We start from the raw sequence: 22,551 nt of genomic DNA on the forward strand, positions 1-22,551 counted from the left end.
TCTCCCATGGTGCACTGTGCTTTTCTCTCCTCCTCTCTTCCCTCTCTGTCCTCCTGTATGTGTCATATATAAATCATACTCATATGTGTTACTAACTCCTCTTCTTCTCCGGAGCCTTTGGGCTCCCCTCATCCCAGATCCCGGGTGCTGCTGGAGGAGGCTGCAGACCTGAAGAGGCTTGAGCAGCCACCCATAGCTCCACCTGCTCACGTCCCAGTCTGTCTGTCAGTCTCTTCCCTTTCTCTCCCTCTTTCTCTCTGTCCCTCTATCCCCTTCTCTATATTTGTCTTCCTCCATTATCTGTCTTTGTCTCTGCCCTGCTCTTCTGCTCTCTTTCCCCCCAACTGGTCAAAGCAGAAGGCCGTCCCCATTGAGCCTGGATCTGCTCAACCTTCCTGCCTGTTAAAAGGAAGGTTGTCATCACCGCTGTTGCAGGATGTGCTGCTGATGGAGAATTGTTGGGTGTAAATTCATTGAAGGAGTGTGGTACTGGACCTGCTCTACCTGTAAAGAGTCAGGAAATAACTTTTGTTGGGATTTGATGTGATACAAATAAAATTGACTTGACTTAAAATTTTTAGAGCATAAAAGAGATGCTTGATTTGGAAAAAAGATATACAGGTTCTGAGACTTCAAAGAGAATTTTAAGAGAAATTGTTTAGATGGACTGTCTTCTGCCCTAAGACCCTTTGCAGGGAGTATAGGTAGACATAAATGTTTTTTTTAACCTCTCTGACACTGAATAAAACGTTTGTTCTGTTTCACTTATAGAAGTATAGTTAGTAGGTCTGAGTAACCCGTGAACCTCCTTTTGTTGTTTGTTCATATCTATGTATTTGTTTAGGGAAGGCAAGACAGTGTTGTGTCAAGACTGATAAGAGGGACTATTCCAAAATTTCCCTCACATATGTAACAACCTGACCCCTGAAAATGTGTGAAATAAAATCACTAATTAACATGAATAGACAGTATTAAATTAAAGTTTTGTTTTCTGTGGTGAAGTCTCAGAATGTGAGCAGAACTTTCTGATATTTTTGTGGCCAGCATTTGGTCAAGAATTCTTTTCACATATAATTTTAGACAGGACTTTGGAGGAGGTCTCCAAAATTCTATATTTGACAAAACCAACAATATAATAATAGTCGCATGGTTTAACATTTTAATTATGATTAATGCCAATACTAATACCAATTGGGTGGAACGGTGGTGGAGTGGTTCGCACTGTCGCCTCACAGCAAGAAGGTTCTGGGTTCAAGTCCCAGCTCGGGCGTGGGGGTCTTTCTTTGTGGAGTCTCCATGTTCTCCCTGTTCCTGTGTGGGTTCTCTCTGGTACTCCAGCTTCCTCCCACAGTCCAAAGACATCAAGAGGGGACGAGGCTGATTGATACTCTAAATTGACCGTAGGTGTGACTGTGAGTGTGACTGGTTGTCTGTCTCTATGTGTTGGTCCTGCGATAGACTGGTGACCTGTCCAGGGTGAACCCTGCCTCTCGCCCACAGGTCGCTGGGATAGGCTCCAGCCCCCCGCAACAGGATAAGAGGTTAGAAGATGGATGGACTAATACGAATAGTAATGCTAATACTGATGGTAATGATAGTACTTCAACTTCTTCTACTACTATTTTGTGATTTTATTTTATTTATTTTTTTGCTGTTGTAACTACCCTTTGCTGTCTATTCTCCTCTGCTCACCTCTCAAATGTTTGCAGCGTATTGGAGATGCCTTTAGCAGCTAGTGTCATACTGTCTCAAGCGTGCACATCCAGGGAATCATGTAAAGTTACCAAACCTGTTTCAAAATCAGTAAGATGATTGGATGTGACACACTCATGTGGGGAGCAGTGATGGAGGAGCAGCTCACATTTCAAAGTGGTGCGACCATGCGCAAACTCATATTGAGTTAAAGGAATGCATTTGCCTGGTTACAGAGACATCAAAAAGAGGGCTCTGCAGCTTATTGTGCACATAGATTTGAATTTGAGCCTCTTAGAGTGCAGCAGCTCATCTCGTCTCCGTGTCCTCCTGGCGTACCAGCTGTGCGCAGATCACTGCCTCGACAGGAATATTGAAAGAAGCTGTTTAATGGAATTAACGTGCCATAACTTTTTTTTGCTGGAAGCCGGACAGCGGAGAAACATATTCAAGTAAGAGAAGACCACACTTGAGGTAAGAAATGCTGTTTTCCTCACAAGAGATGGTGATGATGACCTTCTCAGTGTTTGACTCATATGAAAGGGTGTTTATTGAACTTCAGAGATTAATATTACTTGAAATATGGATGGAAAAAATGCATCTTTATTGTTCATAGAAGGATTTCACCTGTTGAAAAATAATATTTGCATAAACATCAAAACGATGATTTAATATGGATACTTTGCTATATATTTTAATTTCATTTTGTTTAAATATTTTCATGAATTGGTCATTGGTAGATTGGTTTTTATTTGTTCTTGTAAATTAAGTCCTCAGTTTGGTAAATTGGCAGCATCTTTTTAGGTCCTTACTTTTAAATTGCATGTTAACTTCTCTGTATTTATCATTTAGTTTACCTTGTACTCTTATATTATCCCTTTTTTTCTGCAACCACCCGAAAGTTCCTTGCTTGTGGGACTAAAAAAGGATTATCTTATCTTACTAACTTTATCTTGTGTTTTATAAATCATTGAAATTAAAATTGTCTACAAATAAGCAAAAGCAGTTTACAACAAGGTGGAGTGGGTGTCATCTTTGTGGTACAAATCTTTCTCCAGATGTCATTCAACATGTCGGTCAGGGGGACCTCAGAGAGCAGCAGCAGGTCAGAGGTCAGACCAGCCAACAACACCTGCAGCCAGAAAGAACTGTCTGTCTCTGCTTCTGTCACCTCAATGACTGTGGGCATCCTGTCCAACAGCCTTGCACTCTTCATCTTGGTTAAATCCTACAAGCGCATCCGAATCAAATCCAAGGCATCCTTCCTGCTGTTTGCCAGCAGCCTGGTGGTCACAGACCTTCTGGGTCACCTCATCAATGGATCCTTGGTGCTTTTTGTCTACAGCTCATACAGAAAATGGGAGACATTTGATCCTCACCGCATTGTGTGCAACATCTTTGGTGCCTGCATGGTGTTCTTTGGCCTCAGCCCCTTGTTTTTAGGGAGTGCTATGGCAGTAGAGCGCTGCATCGGAGTCACAAGGCCCATCTTCCACTCCACAGGATTAGCATCCCACCATATGAAAAGGCTGCTGGGACTCACCCTGCTGCTCGCTGCTCTGGTGGCTGTGCTGCCTGTGCTGCTGTGGAGGCCTTACAAGGTTCAGAGTTCCAAAAGCTGGTGTTTCTTCCATATGGAGGAGCCCAAAGACTGGCTTGATGTGCTACTGCCTCTACTTTTCTCTATACTGGGGCTCCTGGCCCTACTGCTCTCCATCGTATGTAATATGCTGACAAGCTGTGCATTGCTACAGTCTAGACTGCACCGTAAGCATCACTGCAAAGGCACATCTTACCACATAGAGATGATCTGTCAGCTCTTGGCTATCATGTTGGTGTCCTGCATCTGCTGGGGCCCTTTACTGGTAAGAATTACTTTTTAGCACACTTTTACCTCTGTTACATAACTGAAATCAATCACAGGTAGTAGGCTGACACCAAGGCAGTTAGTCAGCCAAGAGTCTCTGGTCCATTACTGAACCCAATTTGCTGGCTTTTATCGGGCAAGAATATTAATGACATTATCTTTCTGGCAGCTTCCGTTATGAATGATGTCTGATAACATTTGACTCACGAGAAAGCTACTGATAATTTGGGGTAAGAAACTGCTAAAGAACACCCATGAGTGACGATACAAATGTATTTCCAAAAAAAGGAAAGTACTGGTTTTCATGTTGGTTTTGTTGCTATCTCAACAGTCAAATAGGTTTTTGTGTTCAAACAGCATGCAAAAGATGTAGAGGAAAAGGAAAGGACCACTCATGTGACAAAAGAGGTGACTGACACCGTCTGTCTCCCAAAGATTAGCTGGAAAACATAATTGTTCTTTCATAGATGTCTGTTGTGACAATGCTTTTAAGCAATTCTTCAAATGAATGATTTGCTTGTCTTACTGGTTATGGGACTGCTTCTAGTCACACAATAATTTTCAATAAAGCCTTAATGGAAAGACATAAATTGTATTAATATTAAAGTTGAACTAAATTATATTTTGAAGTCCAGTAACAAGCTTTGTTTGTTATGTATTTAATCCAGGCTGTTCGTGTTTCTAGTCAAAACTTTGTGCACAAATCAAAATCAGTTACATCTGAATGAGAATTTTACTATTTCTACAGCTTTTTTGTTTCCTGTTTAAGTTTTTCTATCACTCCCATCACTTCATGACCCTCCACTAGTTCCGTGTCATCATCCTGACTACCAAAGCCAAGGATGAGCTGGCATCTTACAGCCTGCTGATGATGGTGCGCATGGCCACATGGAACCAGATCCTGGACCCCTGGGTCTACATCCTGCTGAGGAAGGCTGTACTGAGGAAAATCTTCACGTTGTTACAAAGCTGCTGGGGGTCAAAATCTCATCTCTTCCACTGGCAGCGCAGCGGGCTGTGCAGCTCAGTGGAGACCAGCAACTCAGGTGCTCGGCCCTACGACTGCCGCTGCCATAGAGGCTTATTTTTACAAGACACTGCAATCAGATCCATCACCTGAACTCATAGGAGGAGTGCATGTAAAGCTGCAGTGACCTTTGAGGAAATTGTTTTATCACTAGATAGTCAAACATATAAAAGATTTATATGAAATAAGACATAAACAGCCTCCTGACGAGTCATGTTTGAAATGATCATCATGAACTGGTGTGATATTGTGATGTATAGTGTAACCTGGGCTGAACTTTTCTGTTCTTAATATCAGATGAGTGACTGTAAATAAAATATTCCTAAAATATTCAAGGTTAAGAAATGATTGGTCTGCCTTTGACTGGAAATGATGTTTCTAAATGTTCTAATACCACCAATGATGGTTGTGATGTTCCCTTGATAATGACAGAGCAGAGCTTTTCAGGGATCATGTGTAGTACAGATGAGGATCTGAACCAGTTTTTTTGTCACATGTCACCTGTCTCTCGAAATATTTTCAGATTTTCTGGCCTGAACTCTATAATGAATAAAAATTGTAAAATGCCTTGTAAAAATTACAGAGCAAACTGCATGACATGTTCTGTCATAATGATGGAGACGAGAAATAAGAATGGTTCTCAAATTAAAATATCTTTTGAAGGAATAGGAAGCTCTGTCTCTGTGGCAGTATCAGCCATCCATTTTCTTCTGCTTATTCATGTTAAGGGTCGCGGGGGGGCTGGAGCCTATCTCAGTGGCTATGGGTGAGAGGCGGGGTTCACCCTGGACAGGTCACCAGTCCATCACAGGGCCAACATACAGAGACAGACAACCATTCACACTCACAGTCACACCTACGGTCAATTTAGAGTATCAAGCAGCCTCGTCCCCTCTTGATGTCTTTGGACTGTGGGAGGAAGCTGGAGTACCAGAGAGAACCCACACAGGAACAGGGAGAACATGCAGACTCACACAGAAAGATCCTGTCATGGAGATGGGGCTCGAACCTGGAACCTTCTTGTTGTGAGGCGACAGTGCTGACCACTGCACCACCACCACTAACCACCATGCCGCCCATAACAGTATCAAGTAACAATAAATTATACTCATCCGGGCAGTTACGATCATTATTAATCTAATCATGATACATGATTATATGACATAAATTCATAATGATAACATTACTAACTGATGGGTGCATTAAGAAGCAGTTTGAATCACTATCTTTTAGCTGTCGTATGGGGCCAAGAGTCTGCATCTCATACTGCTGCTCTGTGGGATAACCTTTATTTCACTTTGAGGTGTTAATGTGATACTGTTACGAGAGGGCACTCAGATAAAATACCACTGCCAAGTTGAGCCAAACACAATGTAAAACAAGCAGTGATGAGCAAGCCAGCACACCTTCAAACACCAGAGTGTGAGGCTGTTCTGCAGAGCAAGAAGGAACTGAAACCTGATCATATTTGGATGGAAGAAGCAGACTCATGCGTACAGGGGCAGCAGCAGGGATTTTTGGCTCGATGAAAAGATTTCACATCGGGCACTGTTGCCATAAGCCACACCAACTATGCACAACTGATGCACCCAACTGACACATTCAAAACCTGAAAAAAAAAAACTTTGAAAGCACACAAATGCCTGGCAGTCCACTACTTACTACATGGCATTTACTAGTGGTGAGCTGTGCTTTTTGTGCAAAATGAATACTTTTGTTGCAGGCAACATTTTTTATGCAGTGGGACTGACTATGATGAAAGGCTAATACTCTCTCATAAATTTGCTCAAGGACAGTATTTTGACATTACTGACCAACATATAAAAGATGAGCTCTTATATACACCATCCATCCATTTTCTTTTGCTTATCCTGTTAAGGGTTGCAGGGGGGCTGGAGCCTATCCCAGCAGCTTTCAGGCGAGAAGCAGGGTTCACCCTGGACAAGTCACCAGTCCATCGCAGGGCCAACACATAGAGACAGACAGCCATTCATACCTACGGTCAATTTAGAGTATCAATCAGCCTCGTCTCCATTTGCATGTCTTTGGACTGTGGGAGGAAGCCAGAGTACCTGGAGAGAACCCACACAGACACAGGGAGAACATGGAGACTCTACACAGAAAGATCCTTTGCCCGAGCTGGGACATGAACCTAGAACCTTCTTGCTGTGAGGTGACAGTGCTGACCACTGCACCACTGTGCTGCCTGGCCCATAATTGATTCCTTATAATATATACACACACACACACAAACATACATATATACATATAAGTACAGCTGCCTATACGCCCCACATGGACCGAGCCAACCGGATCTCTCTGAATGCATCTGAATAAGGCATTTTTACATCGCTGTTCAACTTGAGTACTTTTTCAGCCAACGATCAAAATGGAGATTTTAGGATGTTTGTTGTTGTAATATGTCAAGTTTCCTGTAGATGGCAGCACCTCCGGGCCGTCAGCTGATCGAAAAAGAAGAAAAAGAAAAATCCATATGGTTTGTGACGTAATCTCTTCCTCATAACCTCCATCTTTCACTACCGCATGCCTCTGTGGATCTCCAAGCAGGTTTGGAATGATAATATTGTGTGTTTCGTGTCCGGTAGCTGCAGATTATGTGCATGCGGGTGTGTGACTGATCGGAGCCGAGTTGATAGAGCTCAGCCCATATGGTTTTGCCTGCGACAAGACTGTTGTGTTTTCATGTGTACGGCCGCTAAGCACACGCAGACACACACACACACTGTCCCTGACAAGTTAGACGGAAACACTCTGTATCAGTGTAATATCTCCAAATTGTTGTATGCCAGCTTCATCTTGGCCTGCTGTATTTTAGCTGCTGAGCATAATGTGCTGCTGTAGCTAACGTCAATGCTACATCAGTCTTCATATTGTCCCTCTCTCTGCTTGAGACAACACACTCATCCTTCCACTGATAGCAGCATCATGTCCCTGTCATCACTTTATCTACATGTGTCTGACCCCAGGTGACAACATGAATCAAGAAAAACTGGCCAAACTTCAAGCCCAGGTCCGGATAGGAGGGAAGGTAAAGGAAGTGTTTTCTTTGTTTTGATTGGTTAGCTGTGCTGTTTTCAACGAAATTGGAATGTCAGTAAATATAACTATTGTAAACTTATTTTGCAAATTTGCTACTGAATGAATATTGTAACATTATTTAACCATAAAGCATTTTGTCACCTTCTTAAAATTATTGCCTGAGTCATTTTAGACTTAAGACTTTTTCTTTCTTTTTTTTGCCTAAATCAACTCCTTATGATGTTTTGATTCAAGTTTTTGTGAAAAAAATGACTCGGGTGATTATTTCAAGAAGGTGACCATTTTTAGAATGAATAGAGGGAATCTGACCCAGTGCTTTATGCTCCCAAGTCTTATGTCATTTTTTTTGTCAGGGGAAAGAGTTATTTTGCTGTTTGTATACAATTAACATTTGATAACGGGACGAAACATCTTTCCCTCAGACAAAGTCGAACTAATCTTTTACTGTTGTTGAGGTTTAGCATTTCTGTCTTCCAAGCTAGTTTGTTGCTTGGTGATGTGTGTGTGCAACAATTGTGAAAATCCAATTTGGCTGGATTTATATTTATATTATGGATTTGTGATAATTTGTTTGGAGTATCTTTATTAATACTGAATGTTTATGAGGTATTTGTTACACTCCAAACTTGTGGAAAATACTATTTTAAGTGTAATATGTTTAATACCCGACAATGACAGCATCTTAATGTAGCTGTCATCTTGGGTCTTTTAGAAAGGACATTTCACACACAAAAAAACCTCACAGTTAGGTGAGGGACTACAGACGTCACGAAGCTCCAGCCACGTGTTTTTACCTTGAAGTTTATGGAGACTGACCAGTAACAACAGTAAAACGATCCAAAACATTAGCGTTCAAATTATCAAACACATCCTCCAGTATAATCCAAGTTTCTTTATTCAGCTCAATGCTCAATAATCCACACTTTGATTGGAGCTAAAAACAAACAAAGCACTTGTGTTTTACAGTGACAGTGATCAAAGCTGGCTGGTGCAATGAGCTGTCACACTTAACCAGAAGTCTTCAAGTGTATTTGTAGCTCAAATCAAAATGTTTTTGGATTACTGAACATACCTCTAGGTAAAGAAGACGTGGATTCTACCGTGGATGCTATGCATGTACGAGTGTGTAAACTGCTGTATTTAGTAGTCCATCCCATTATTAACCTCAGGTGATTGCCCTCACCTTTCTTCTGATCAGCCTCAATTCTCTGTCATGTAGCAGTAAAATATGAACTTTGATTTCAGGGTTCTGCACGTAGGAAGAAGAAGGTGGTACACAGAACAGCAACAGCTGATGATAAAAAGCTTCAGAGTTCCCTAAAGAAGTTGGCGGTCAACAACATAGCTGGAATTGAGGAGGTAAATTAGTATGGACCCTCTGTTTAAGGACACGCTGAATGATGACGTCCGTCTGATCACTACGGCAACAGAGTGTCAAACGATGACCTGAAGATCTGAGATGTTCTTCTCCTCCCAGGTTAACATGATCAAGGATGATGGTACTGTGATCCACTTCAACAACCCCAAAGTTCAGGCCTCTCTGTCCGCCAACACCTTCGCCATCACAGGTCACGCTGAGACCAAGCAGCTGACGGAGATGCTTCCTGGTATCCTCAGTCAGCTGGGAGCCGACAGCCTCAGTAGCCTTCGCAAACTGGCGGAACAGTTCCCCCGGCAAGGTGGGTGTATTCAGACCCGGTACACCTCTCTTTCTTACAGGTCATGTAGAGGAGGAGGAGGAATTATAGTTTACTGGCAGAGTGTGACTCTACAGTGATCTGAATCTTATAGTTTGCTCGATGGTGACACCTAAAGGCGGAGAGAGGTACTTGCTGAAAATCTCAGTTGTATGTACGAACTCAGCCTGTTTGATAAAAGAGGCAAGTGATGTATTGGCAAAGCTGGTTTTCCTTGGAGGAAGTATTTACTGATCTTAGAGGGACAACTTATGTTTGACATTTTTTTAAGAACTTTTCCCAGCGGGCAAAAAATCTGCTGACACCCACTAACATCCGGCTTTTGTCTGCGATGACAACAGTAATGGCCCTCCAGCAGACAGTTATTTAGCTGCTCTGTTGTTTAAGGAGAGAAAATATAGGAAAGGGTCTGTGTGGAGAAAAGCAAGTGGTACTTTTGTTTATTTTTTCCTATATAAATAAGTAACTGAAATTGTACTGAACCACTTTTCCCATTTAGAAAAGGGCTGATTTTACATGTGCTACAAAATGTGTGCTAAAAAGTGCTTCATTATCTTCGTCCTGAATCCATCCGTCATATAGCTTGTTGCAGTCATTTAATAGACGACCTAAAGCTGTTTTTTTTTTTTGTTTTTCCTTTTTTGTTTTGTATATCATTTCAGCTCTTGACAGCAAAGCTCCAAAGGCAGAGGATATTGAGGAAGAGGATGACGATGTTCCAGGTACAGACCATAATGTGTTTAGGATGCACTCATATGGACTCGGTTGTGTAAAGGAATTTTCACATCTGGTGTTTATTGATCATATATGTGTTCATGACATGAACACACGTTGTGTATTGAATGTAAAGGCTGTTGTCTTCTGTAGAAATAAAAACCATATTGTTGTTCTGCAGATCTTGTGGAGAACTTTGATGAAGCATCAAAGAATGAAGCAAACTGACACACTCAAGGTCTTGTGCATGTGCACATGGACTGGATTACATTGAAACCCCACCCAGTGTCTCATTATCCAGACATATCAGAACCGACACCACAAATCAGAGACTTTTCTATTTGCAGACGATCCACAAATCTCTCAGTCAAATCGACTTGTGCACTAATAATGCATTTGGAAAAAAAAACTCCCTGTGAATAAATGGTTAAGTACCTTCACTACATTGTAAGTAATGGTCAGGATTGCGATGGTCAATAAAAGCTGTCTTAAGACTTTTTTGTTTGTTTATGAAACAAAATAAAGGTGATTAACATTTTTAGATGGTGCTGTGGTCATTGACCAAATATCAATGAAAGTATCCCAAGGGATGGTAAATAAACCCCTGGTTTATTCATTGATGGTGTGCTTCAGGCTGGGTCTGACATCATAGTTATAGTGTGTGTGTGTGTGTGTGCGCGCGCGCGCGTGTGCAAGCTGGGCAGGGACGTTTCTGCACACCTCTTGAGTTTCTTCAAAGAGCTGCAGAGGAACAGGGGAGGAGGGAGATCACTTAGAGGGGGGGACGGTAGTGCGAGGCAAAATCATCCCATCCTCTCCCAAACCATTGCTGCCTGATCGCGTCCTCCTGGCCACTACGGTGCAACGGGATAAAATGCTTCATAAGTTCTTCCCTGCGCGGGATGATGAGAATGAAAGCCTCCTGGAAGCAATAACCGAAGGTGAGGACTGCAAAGATTTCACGGAATGAGCGTGTTCTTCGTGTGTTATATTGAGTAAAGGGCTGTTTGGCTCAGAAAACAGCTGATTCAGCGTTTAGTCGCCTGCATAGTCCCTGCATCATCAGAAGTGTGTGTGTCTGTGGGTGGGTGAGTTGTTCACATATGGCGTGAAGTAAGCATTAAACGTTCAATAAACAAAACCTTAGTGAAGTGGTCTGGGGTTTACGAGGATGCGGTCTGACTGTCGCATTGGCGACCTCGCTGCCTGCCAGCGGATTAAACATTCGCACGTGTGTTGACTGCGTCACTGTCCCGGGAGGGGGGCGAGCAGCCCGCCTTCTCACTGTAGCCCAGCAGGCGTGACACAGCCCGCCTTTCTGTTTATTAACGACACGTCATGCAGAACTATGAGGGATTTTTATCTCTGACATATTTTGCAGTATTGTGCCCAGCATTATCACTGAAATGTAGAATGTCTCCAATATCACATGAGCTGCAGGCACCGTGGGTGCGCCACAGTCCTGATCATGACGTAATAAAATATACATACATTATTCCCTCGCTTTGCGTCGCTTGCTGGTCGTTTACAGATGGACATGATATAAAAGGACTGGGAGTATTACTGTAATTAGGGGGAGAACATTCGCCTCATGTATTCAGAGATGATGAGTCATGCTATGGAGCCCCAAAGTGGCCCTGAAAGGAAAAAAAAAAACCGTATTTACTGGTTACAAGATATACATTGCTTCCTCACACTGACTTGTCAATGTCATGGGTTAATGTTCATAAAATTTGACTTGTTCCCATAATTTGATTAAAGCACAGAATATGAGATCATAGGCTTTGCTCTTAGCCGGCTCTGTTGTGACTGTTGCAGCTGTAACTTATTGTGATTATTAGATGTTGAATCATTCTATGGAACTATATGTGTGTGTGTGTGTGTGTGTGTGTGTGTGTGTGTGTGTGTGTGTGTGTGCGCGCGTGTGTGTGTGTGTGTGTGTGTGTGTGTGTACACACACCTTAGAAGGGGTCCATTCTGATCTTGGGACATCCAGCCCATACTCAGTGCAGATGTACACTATCCCAGCCCCTCAGTTAGGAGCTCCATGTATGTTCTTCTTGACTGGATCTCATTCCCTGTTACTATGTGCTCAGTTGTTTAAGGGGCATCGTTGCACACCCTGCACCTTGTGTCCTGGTATACCCGGTCTCTATTGAGCTTTTACTAAGTGCCTGCTTTTGTACTGCCATGAGAAGTGCCTCTGCTGTCTCTCAGTCCAGCCTTCTACAACCACTTGAAGGATTTCATGATATCAGAAACTTCTTCTATAAGTCGCTGGTATATGTAGTTCAGGGTTGTGTCCCTCCATGATGGTTCATCCTCCTCCTCCTCCTCCTCCTCCTCCTCCTCCTCCTCCTCTACATAGTTGAGTTTCTGCTGCCTTCGATACTCAGATAACATTTCATTTTGGGGGCCAAAGACTGAGCTGACTTCTCAGGACCTACCTTACACTGTGGACGTTTGGCTGTGGCTGGCTTCCTTGCAGGCTGCTCATGGTCTCCGTTTGCCTGTGGGATCCCAGAGTAATTGTAGCTGTCCTGAAGATCTCCAGTGTTGCCTTCTGGTAGTTCTGATCATCTTCCCTGTCTTTGATACTATCTGACAACGCACTTGATGGTAACTTGTGCAATTGTCTTTGAGTTGGCATCCAGAGTTATTTTCCGTAGCCCCACAGAGTTCTTAATGAAAGCTCTCAGCCTCCTGTTGATGTTGTACAGTGCCAGGGATTGCAGCATCCATGTGTGTGGCATTGAGTCATAGGCTTTCTAATGATCAGTCCAGGTGGTGCATAGGCTGGTCTGCTGGCTTTTGCAGTCTTGGGTGACCAGAATCTGGTGCTTGGCTCCTCTGGTATTGCTATCAATTTCTTTCTGGGTCCTGTTAATGTATTGGGTCATGAGCCTATTCATCTTAGTCACGATGACGCCCGACAGGAACTTCCATGTTGTGCAGAGGCAGGTTATTGGCCAGTAGTTGGATGGGATCGCACCTTTCTTGGAGTCTTCCCTGATCAGGACTGTCTGCCCTTGGGTTAGCCTCTCTGGGTTGGTCCCCTCCATCAGCAGCTGGTGTGTTTGTGCTGCCAGGCATTAATATAATGCATTTAGTTTCTTTAGCCAGTAATGTGTGAATCCTGTCAGGGTTCAGCTTTTCATACCTGGTCTTGGACATCTACCATTGAGATGGTTCCTGGATTTCTTGGATATCACTGTGGTCTGCTCTTATATCCACTATTACTGAGCATTGGTGTTGTGTTATGACTCCTGCTCCCATATAATCTCCCAGTAATGTTTAATCTCAGTTTGGTGTTATTACCATGGCACCGATGGATTAATTTTACACACGCACACACACACACACACACACACACACACACACACACACACACATCTTTATTTATTGACTCTGGAGTGCACATTTAAAAGGAATCCAAAAGTACTGGACAAACACTGTATAAAAACTAAAGGCTGTAAAGCCATCAGCCATCTAAAGATACACAGACGAATGAGTGTTCTGCAGGTGTGTGCAAACAGGGGACATGAATGATCTTGAATCTGTCTCTCCTCAACACAGATGAAGGAGACAATCCTTCTCTTCAAGACACCAAGCACCACTGGCTGAACAGACCCTGTCTATTGGTCCTCAAAGATAGAGATGTATCGAAATTAGAGCTGGGCTGCGGTCAAATTAGACCTGAATTCCCATCTAAGACCTCTTCAGATGCAACCAACTCTTTTGCAACATGTGAGCAGAAATCATGTGAATGTCCTGCCAAAACAGCCTCCACCTCCCAGCTGGAGGAAGGCTGCTGCACTGTGACCGCCATCTCCACATGGGGCGAGAGTTGTTTCAAGGAGTCTTCCAGCCCCCTTGTTCTTAGTCCAGCTGAGGCAGCATGGCCAGAGGGGGAAGAGGCAAAACTCCAGACTCTCCCCTCCAAGGAGGACTTAGTTATTGAGGAGAAGGAGCTGGAGGAGTCCTGTAGCACAGAAGGGACAGAAGCCCCTTCATCCCTCTCACAGGAGGAGACGTATGGTCGAGGGGACCTCCAGAGCCAGCTTCAAATTGCCATATCTACTGGAGGAGAGGATACAAGCAGTCGCTCGCCCCCTACAGCCAGTGGAGAGGGAGCAATGGGGGATTCTGCCGCCTCCCCTGACAGCCCTGACAATGACTGCCTGTCAAGCCCTCTCGGCGTTCTGTCGAGGGACAGAGGCATTGTCCTTGGGGATGTGGCTCCTGTTTGGATCCCTGATGCTCAGGCACAGGTCTGCATGAAGTGTGGGGTCAAGTTTACATTTACTAAGAGGAGGCACCACTGCCGTGCTTGTGGGAAGGTGAGAGATATTTTTTGAGTTCATATATTATGCAGTATGTAAAATAATACAGCTTAAAAGTACAGAGGCGTTTGTTGTATATTTGTGCCTGTGCACGTGTGTTGTCAGGTTTTTTGTGCACTTTGCTCAAGCCTGAAGTTCAGACTTACACATCTGGAAGGCAAGGAGGGGCGAGTTTGTGTATCCTGTCATTCAACCCTCATTAAAGGTGAGGAAAAAGGTTTTGTTGTTAAAGTTCTCAGGTGTCCTTTTAAAAGAATGCATGAGTAATTCTTATATCCTCTCCTCAGGTACACCCCCAAGTGGCAAAAGGAGGGTGTGGTTTGCAGATGAAATCCTCATCAATAAGCAGTCTGAGTCTGCTCCCACCACTCCGGTCAGAAGGCCAACGTTCTGGAGTCCTGCAAGTTCACCGCAGATCAGGAGAGCCGGGAGGCCACATGGGATGACCAAAAACGTAGGATCGCCTTAAACCGAATATGATTCTTGTTGCTCTACATTTTAAACCTTAGTGTCGGCCGTCGTGCCTCTGTGATGCCTGGTAAATTGTTCCAGGTAGGTTTGACATAGCAGATTTGTTTGACATAGCCAGTTTGTTGCATCCTTCTTCCTTTAGGAAGTCTGTGGTCCTTCCACTACAACTTTAGTGAGCAGCTCTGCCAACCTCATCCCTCTGGATGGCCTGCCACCCATTCTTACCTCCACAGGAGTCAAAGGAGGTAAGCAGGGCCTGACCCATATGGGAATTTTGGGACAGATACCAATATTAAGGAGTCAAAAAAAAAATGTGATAACCAAGTTATTGGTCTATATTTTCTTTTTTGTTTGCATTGTTCCATCATATGTCGTTCAATCACTTGTGACAGAGATACTGTATGTATTTGAAGCATAATATTCAAGTGTTGAAATTATTTGTTGTTGTTGTTTTCCTAAAATGACATCAGTGTAGCACTGGAGGACAGCAGATTTTACTGGACAAATGATGAACGGACCTAATTTATAAATTACACATCAGTTGATATCAGTTTATATTGACTGTTATCAGTCGATTAATTGTTGATATCAACGGGCAAATTAATGCCAGTATTTTTCTTCTATTTGAAATGAGCCCAACCAGTGTTTTGCTCTTGAGATGTCCATGCACAGACAGTAGTTAAGGCATGAAGGTGGCCATTTAACATGGTGGACGAAGAGGCACAGAACTGTAAGGTATTGATAATGAGCTGAGCTGAAGAGGGGTTGATCTGTGATTCCTGTAGGGATCTGTTACAAGCCACCATCTACCTCAGGGCAGAGGGACAGATGTGTGTAGCACTGAGCACACTGCAGATTATGCAAGATGAATTTTTGAGAATGCACGATGACATGATGCAGCTCAAAGCAAAATCAGCTTGTGACCATTATAAGCTCAAATTTACATAGATTCAGTTTGCGTGTTGTGACATTTTTTGCATCCCACTGTTGAAACGGACATGTGTGAAAGACAATGTCCTCAAACCGTCTGGTGTATGTAACACATTAAACAACCACCTCTACTTTACTAAATTAGACTGTGGAAGTGCTGGGCAGTTCCCAGGTGTATATGAACCACTTATAGGTCTTATCTCTTCCTCAGGGTTGTTATTGTGAATAACAATGTGGACCTTGTCTGATCTGGTTAAACTCAACAGGTTAAAGTAACAGCATTAATTACAGCCACCTCACCCCTGTGGCTCTGACCGCAAAATATTAGTTATTAACCCTTTCACAGCTCTGATTCATTTTAGGAACAAAGCATAAAAATGCTATGCGTCGCTTGTGCCGAGCGTAAATAGTTGCAGAAGATAAAAGATGTGCTTGTCTTCTCAGATTACACTGTGGAGGAGCATCCCTCTGAGATGCTTCTGATTCAGGAGCTGGAGAGCGGGCGGCCAAAGCCTCTGGTGTTTGTTCTCAACGCTAACCTACTTGCCATGGTCAAACTGGTCAACTGTACGTTTCTTTTTCTTTATGTTTGTACTGTGCATGAAAAGCTAAGCAGTGCATTTCCAATTGAGTACTGCAGGGATGATGTGTTTTTGTTGGCCAACCTGTAAGACAGCATCACTTGTGTATTTCATCGACCAAAAGCCGATACAATTTTTACGCTGGATTTTCAGTCATTAATGAAAAAGCTATGTGGCAAAGAGAAGTTCATGAGACTTCATGTCTTGTTAAGCAAGATAATCTTCACAAATACCGCTTGTCTGACTTTTGTAGTGTAAATGCCTCAATTATTACAGGTAAAAAGCTAACATTATGCTAGGGAGGATCTACATCACAGTCGCACGACTTCAACGTTAGCACAACTAGCTTCACTCTTTTGGCACGATGACATCGTAGTCTGCCACTATCTACAAACCAACTGGTTTTTGGATAGTTAATTGCTTCAAAATTCACAAGCCTTACGAATTCACTGACATGATATTTTGTTGAGCTAAATGTTGGGTTATATTTATCAAGTGTGAATCACTGACCTTCATTTAGACATTTATAATTCCCATGGATTTTGCGATGAAGGAGATATTCAACAATGCTAATTCATTTCCATGTTGTAGATTCATACCCATGCCACCCTATTACTGCTATTGCTGTACATACAGTCTCAAATAGAATGTGCTTTCATTTAAAATATGTTTTTGATTGTTGCTTATCCTAAAATAAATTAAAGAAATTGTTAAAAGAATAAGTTGTCCAAGGTTCAAATAATAAGTTTGTTTTCATGTAGGAGCTTCTAACTTCACATTTGTATGTTTTGGGGGATAAAACACCCTAAGGTTCTGCATTGGTTGTTTGATAGACGTTAACAGGAAGTGCTGGTGCGTGACGACCAAGGGAATGCATGCAGTGGGCCAGGTGGAGGTTGTGGTGCTGCTGCAGTGCCTGCCTGAAGAGAAAAGCCTCCCCAAAGATATTTTCAGCCACTTTATCCAGCTGTACAAGGACACCCTCACAGGCGAGAACCACGCATATATTAATAAGAGAGTATATATGTTTCCCTACACGTGCTGTTCTCATGACACGGACTGTCATCTCTTTCATGTGTTTTTCGCTTTAATTACACACCTGTCCTTCTCTGTATGTCTGCAGGGAAGATTATAAAACACCTGTCACTGTCTCAGTTTGGCGGCAGTTTCCTGGGCAGCGAGGAGCATGCAGGATTTTTGTACGTGCATGCCTCTCTTCAGTCCCTCCAAGGTCTACCTCTGCCCAACCAGCCCTACCTCTTTGGCTTGTTGGTCCATAGAGCAGAGATGGCCTGGGCCAAAGCCTTTCCCTTGCGTCTCATGCTGCGACTAGGCGCAGAGTACAGATGTAAGGGGGTTCCTAGAAGGAAATTTTGTGTCTGTAGTGCTGCAGGTTTCTTTGTCAGTTAACCACTGTCCTTTTTTTCTAGTTTACCCATGTCCTTTATACAGTGTGCGCTTTAGGAGGCCCTTGTTTGGGGAAATAGGCCACACTATAATGAGACTCTTAGTGGTGAGTAATTTCCTTCAGCTATGATAAGTGTTGTTTGCCCTACTAGAACTATTGTGCAAACCTCACACCTTCAATTATTTTTAGGACTTTAGGAATTACCGTTATAGCCTACCAATGGTTCCGGGGCTCACTGTGGATCTAGAGGCTCAGAGGACCTGCATTAAGATACCAACCGGCGGGTATAATGAGGTACAACCAAGCCCCGAAATATTCACAGTTATTGCTAATATTATGAATTATTCATCAATCACTACCCCCCTTTCTACCCTCTTTAGTTGATGAGAGCTTTGAATAAGTCCAATGAGCATGTGCTGGCTGTAGGGGCATGCTTCAGTGAGACTGCAGACTCCCACCTCATCTGCATGCAAAGAGAAGATGGCCAGTACCAGACCCAAGCCATCAGCATCCACAATCACCCTCGCAAAGGTATGGATTTCACAAATTTTTCCAGTCTAACCAAAACAGATCTTCAGACCAAGCCTATCAAAAGACCTAAACATCCATACATCGTAGCCAACTGAAATCAGCCCACAACCAGGAAGGCTTTTGATGTAAGCATCAACACCGTGCCTTCCTTAGGCTGAGCAAAACCTTGTGTCATTTGGCCACTGAGGGGCACTGCAATACCTTACATGTGTTGATGTGTTTCAAATCAACTACTTAACTGTAATGTGATCTCATTTCATATAATACAAAACTTACATGTACAAATGAGCTTTATTGTGTGTTACAGTTTTAAATTAATATATTTGTTCAAACTCTGGTTTTATATGGACTGGACGCTAGAACAGGGGTCACGGGACACAGATGGATTCTTGCAAAGTTATTCCGAAAATTGTGAAACAAGATCTTAAAGATAACAAAATGCGTGTGTGCGTGTGTGTGTGTGCAATGTCTGTTTGCCTAAACCACGTCCGGGATAGATGGGGTTGCACATAAAAGGACGATCAATTTCCAGTGTTTAATCTTTTGAGAAATGTAAGGCAATCAAGGGCAGGTGGGGTTCAACCACAGCGTGGTGAACTCATGCACACTGAATGGTGCCATGTGAGGTTTTCTTGTCACTGGGTTACAGGGAAGCCACACAGTTTATCAGTGTTGATGATTAACTTTTCCATTTTATTGCAGTTACTGGATCATGCTTTTTTATATTCAGTAGTGCACTGAAAGCATCTTCAGGATATCTGGCCAAGTCCAGCATCGTAGAAGGTAGGACATCCCCTCAGAGGGCCTCGGGTTGATCATGTCCTGGCAAGAATTTCTCTCTTTACCTGTTGAAACTAGTGCACGCTCACATCACTGCATCAGAACAGGTTTATTCAGAGTGTGTTGTATGTGTGTGTCTGTGTACATTCTAACAGATTGTTTGTCTAAGTGTCCATACGCGTTGATGCGTGTGTGTGTGTGTGTGTGTGTGTGTGTGTGTGTGTGTGTGTGTGTGTGTGTGTGTGCATGCGTGAGAGTGACTCTCCATTGGTGTGTTTGTGTGTTTCTCGTGTATTGCTGTCCCTCTCCCCAGATGGACTTATTGTGCAGATCACCCCGGACACCATGGTGGAGCTCCGCCGGTTGCTACGGGAGATGAAAGACTACACCATCACCTGTGGACAACTTGACCAGTCAGACAGCCAGGAGCTTGTTTGTGTGCAGTGGGTGGAGGAAAGATGCACTGTGAATGAAGGGTGGGTGCAACCACCTGTTTAAAATTCTTGATGCCTAAGGCTTAAGTTCAAAATGAAAGTAACATGCAAAGATAGTCAGTAAAAAAACTCATAATTAGAAGATTATGATGGAAAAAAGAAAACGATGTATTATGCAGGCTTTATCAGTGACTAACCAAACACAAAAGAAAAGGGTGTTTAATTGTGTGCATCACCATTATTATCATCTCCAGAGTGATCAGCCCCATTGATGGCAAATCCATGGAGTCCATCCGCAGTACAAAGATGTTCCAGAAATCAGAATACAAAGAAAACGGGAAGATCATCCGCTGGACAGAAGTACATTTGACTAAAGGTTGAATACATCAGTACATTAAGAAGCGTCTTTTTCATTTGTATGAATTCTTTTGTGCAGCTATTCTTCCTACAGAGGGGTAATCATCCGAAAGGAGCGTCTGACTCTGCCGAACACAACCGGCTCACAGAGCGGATTGCCCGAGCATTTTGCTTGGCACTGTGTCCACACCTAAAACTGCTGAAGGAGGATGGGATGGCCAAACTGGGGCTGCGTGTCACCTTTGACCCCCAAGAGGTCAGAAAAGATATTTAGTATTTCCCATCAATGAGATTGCATAATTTAGTCACTGTGTCATCAGGTTTGATAAAGCACCTCATATAAAGGGAAGAGCAACAGGATTACATACTTAGTTGTCTTCTTGAATAAGGAAATAAGACCTCAGTGATCCAATGCCATTGATCTCAGTCTTTCTCTATCTTCTGCGCCTCTCCCGCGTACGTTAATTTTATTTCTCTTAGCTCACCTTCAGCTCTTCTGCTCCAAGTGTTCTTTGCTTGTCCAGGCATACTGTAACAAAGTGGTTCACTGTTGATGAAAGGTGGACAGTTGGTAGAGTTTATGTACGTGACTTGTTTCTTTCAAGTATTGATGTTGAGACCTTTCTCCTGTAGGTGTGCTCTCTTTGAGGAGAGGGCTACCAGGTCTTTGTCAAAATCCAGATCCTCTAAATGGGATAAAGTTGCCCACTGGATGCATCTGAGCTTAACTTGATGTGGTCTTGCGCATGGCGGCATGGTGGTGCAGTGGTCAGCACTGGTGCCTCACAGCAAGAAGGTTCCGGGTTCCAGTCCTGGCTCAGGCACAGGATCTTTCTGTGTGGAGTCTGCATGTTCTCCCTGTGCCGTGGAATGGGGGCTAGACTGAGACTGATTGGGGACTAGACTGATTGATACTCTAAACTGACTGTAGGTGTGACTGTGAGTGTGAATGGTTGTCTGTCTATTAGTGTTGGCCCTGCAATGGACTTGCGACCCGTCCAAGATGAACCCTGCCTCTCGCCCAAAAGCCGCTGGGATAGGCTCCAGCCCCCCCCCCCCCCCCCCCTTGACCCTTAACAGGATAAGCGAAAGAAAATGGATGGATGGTCTTGCACATGATTCAGTATGAAAGCTAGTTCCCCCCTCTCTCCTTCATTATGAAAAAATATTTGGGCAAACAAGCAAGCGATGGGATTAGCTTTCTCAAAGATGATTCCTCTTTCTGACTTAAAACGGTTTCAGAACTCATGTAAATTCTTGGTACACTGCAACAAAATATGAACTTGTGCTTAGAATTAAAAGCACTTGCCCACATGTAACACCTGACGTGTATCATGCAGTCGGTGTAAATTTTATAACTGACTACTGGGTGTGATTGTGTCTACAATAATTGGTAAACTGTAATTTCAGGTGGGATTCGTGGCTGGGAGTAATGGTCAGCTCCTCCCAGCTCAGTACCTCAACACCCTTGACAGTGTGCTGATCCCAGTCATTCACAGCAGGGGACGCAAGAGGGGTGAAGAACCCATCGTGATGGAGCTCATCTTTTACATCCTGGAGAACGTCACTTAAAGTGCACACATCACACGATTCCATCTTTTAAACCTGACTGACCACAGCTCTATCTCCAGCACTCCTCATTAGTGCTGCCATTGGATTCAGGGCAATAAATGCAGCTCATTCAAAAGGGCAAACCAGAGCACACGCGAGTCTGCATCCATCATCCAGCCACTAGTAGAGCAACGTGGTCAGACTTTTAGTGGTTTTCTGTTCTCAAATTGCCCTACAACAATCTGGGTATGCATGAAATACGATGGGCTGTCAGAGTAGGGTGCAGGACTGCACCGTTAGTTGCTATGCTTCATATCATTCATGTCACAGTGTCAGTGCAGGCTCTGATCTAGAGATTTAACACCTTTAATGTGGGATTCAGCCTCACAACCTTGAAGCAAAAAAACAAAACAACAAAAAACGAAGTACTTCATGTAGAAGATCTGCAGGAAAATGATGCACAGCGAATAAATGCCTGAAGAATGTTTTCCTACTGGATGTATTTTAATTGCTTATGAAATGTATCAGTCTGTAATTAAACTTGGAACAAGTTGTCTGCTCAGAACTCAAGTGCAATTTTGTGTAGTTGTACTCTACATAAAGCCATTTCACAGTTCCTTACACTCCACATTTTAGAGGGAAATTTTGACATCATTAATCAAGCAACTTCAGATTTTTTTTTGCATGAACGTTTCAATTGATGCATTGTCAATTAAATCAACAAACACTGGTGAAACTATTTCTCAATAAGCTGATTTGTACGGAGAATCTTAAGTGCATGTACAGTTTTGACTAATGCCATGTTGACATTTGAACAGATTTACCTATAATGATAATAGTAATGGTAATGATAATGGTATTACCATTGTTATATTTATTATTCTGTTAGGTAAAACCCAATGTCCATAAGATCAGTTTCCTAAAGATGATTCTAAGCAAACTGGTCTCCTTCACACATATCACTTGAATGGAAAAGCTGAAATTTCCTCAAATTAGGAATAGATTACTCAATTTCTGACCTTAATGAGCTCACAGCTGAGTTGAGTGGGTGTAGATCCGGTCTGCATGATGCCATCTTTCTGCAGCTTACTGAATTGTTTAAACAAAG

General features: G+C 43.0%; 3 protein-coding genes across 4 annotated transcripts; all 3 read left to right on the top strand.

Annotated features, from left to right (window-relative positions):
• The first annotated feature begins 1,842 nt into the window (after nt 1-1,842).
• ptgfr (prostaglandin F receptor (FP)) lies at nt 1,843-4,716 on the top strand. The gene is made up of 3 exons (XM_086224216.1): nt 1,843-2,166; nt 2,751-3,557; nt 4,368-4,716. Exons 2-3 carry the CDS (start codon nt 2,751-2,753, stop codon nt 4,677-4,679), a joined length of 1,119 nt encoding a protein of 372 aa, XP_086080342.1. The 5' UTR covers nt 1,843-2,166; the 3' UTR covers nt 4,680-4,716.
• Nucleotides 4,717-7,065: 2,349 nt separating this feature from the next.
• Nucleotides 7,066-10,585, top strand: btf3l4 (basic transcription factor 3-like 4). Its single transcript, XM_086223529.1, has 6 exons — nt 7,066-7,154; nt 7,574-7,635; nt 8,892-9,005; nt 9,124-9,325; nt 10,006-10,065; nt 10,239-10,585. The coding sequence occupies exons 2-6, from the start codon at nt 7,582-7,584 to the stop codon at nt 10,283-10,285; spliced, it is 477 nt and encodes a 158-aa protein (XP_086079655.1). The 5' UTR covers nt 7,066-7,154; nt 7,574-7,581; the 3' UTR covers nt 10,286-10,585.
• A 205-nt stretch (nt 10,586-10,790) lies between these two features.
• Nucleotides 10,791-22,157, top strand: zfyve9b (zinc finger, FYVE domain containing 9b). 2 transcript variants are annotated; one of them, XM_086223527.1, is made up of 16 exons: nt 10,791-10,998; nt 13,634-14,397; nt 14,506-14,605; nt 14,688-14,854; nt 15,014-15,116; nt 16,246-16,368; nt 17,216-17,371; nt 17,506-17,730; nt 17,813-17,895; nt 17,980-18,084; nt 18,171-18,321; nt 19,024-19,104; nt 19,415-19,577; nt 19,790-19,895; nt 19,972-20,148; nt 21,303-22,157. In XM_086223527.1, the coding sequence occupies exons 1-16, from the start codon at nt 10,932-10,934 to the stop codon at nt 21,462-21,464; spliced, it is 2,733 nt and encodes a 910-aa protein (XP_086079653.1). In that variant the 5' UTR covers nt 10,791-10,931; the 3' UTR covers nt 21,465-22,157. The 2 variants fall into 2 exon arrangements, 1 of the variants encoding a protein (XP_086079653.1); XR_015119159.1 differs by lacking the exons at nt 19,972-20,148; nt 21,303-22,157 and having other exon boundaries at nt 19,257-19,577; nt 19,790-19,894.
• Nucleotides 22,158-22,551: the final 394 nt, after the last annotated feature.

Source organism: Aulostomus chinensis, chromosome 14 (genome assembly GCF_037954235.1).
Source record: "Aulostomus chinensis isolate RoL2024-O1b breed Wild chromosome 14, RoL_Achi_v1.0, whole genome shotgun sequence".
In the NCBI taxonomy this organism is placed as follows: domain Eukaryota; kingdom Metazoa; phylum Chordata; class Actinopteri; order Syngnathiformes; family Aulostomidae; genus Aulostomus; species Aulostomus chinensis.

What these genes read in the sequence shown, in the direction of transcription:
- ptgfr (XM_086224216.1), top strand. Translation starts at nt 2,751, where the DNA reads ATGTCATTCAACATGTCGGTCAGGGGGACCTCAGAGAGCAGCAGCAGG. An exon ending in TCTGCTGGGGCCCTTTACTG is followed by an intron (nt 3,558 to 4,367) that starts GTAAGAATTACT and finishes ACCCTCCACTAG; the next exon opens with TTCCGTGTCATCATCCTGAC.
- btf3l4 (XM_086223529.1), top strand. Translation starts at nt 7,582, where the DNA reads ATGAATCAAGAAAAACTGGCCAAACTTCAAGCCCAGGTCCGGATAGGA. An exon ending in AGGTCCGGATAGGAGGGAAG is followed by an intron (nt 7,636 to 8,891) that starts GTAAAGGAAGTG and finishes CTTTGATTTCAG; the next exon opens with GGTTCTGCACGTAGGAAGAA. An exon ending in AGAGGATGACGATGTTCCAG is followed by an intron (nt 10,066 to 10,238) that starts GTACAGACCATA and finishes GTTGTTCTGCAG; the next exon opens with ATCTTGTGGAGAACTTTGAT.
- zfyve9b (XM_086223527.1), top strand. Translation starts at nt 10,932, where the DNA reads ATGCTTCATAAGTTCTTCCCTGCGCGGGATGATGAGAATGAAAGCCTC. An exon ending in ACTAGGCGCAGAGTACAGAT is followed by an intron (nt 17,731 to 17,812) that starts GTAAGGGGGTTC and finishes CTTTTTTTCTAG; the next exon opens with TTTACCCATGTCCTTTATAC. An exon ending in AGATGCACTGTGAATGAAGG is followed by an intron (nt 19,578 to 19,789) that starts GTGGGTGCAACC and finishes TATCATCTCCAG; the next exon opens with AGTGATCAGCCCCATTGATG.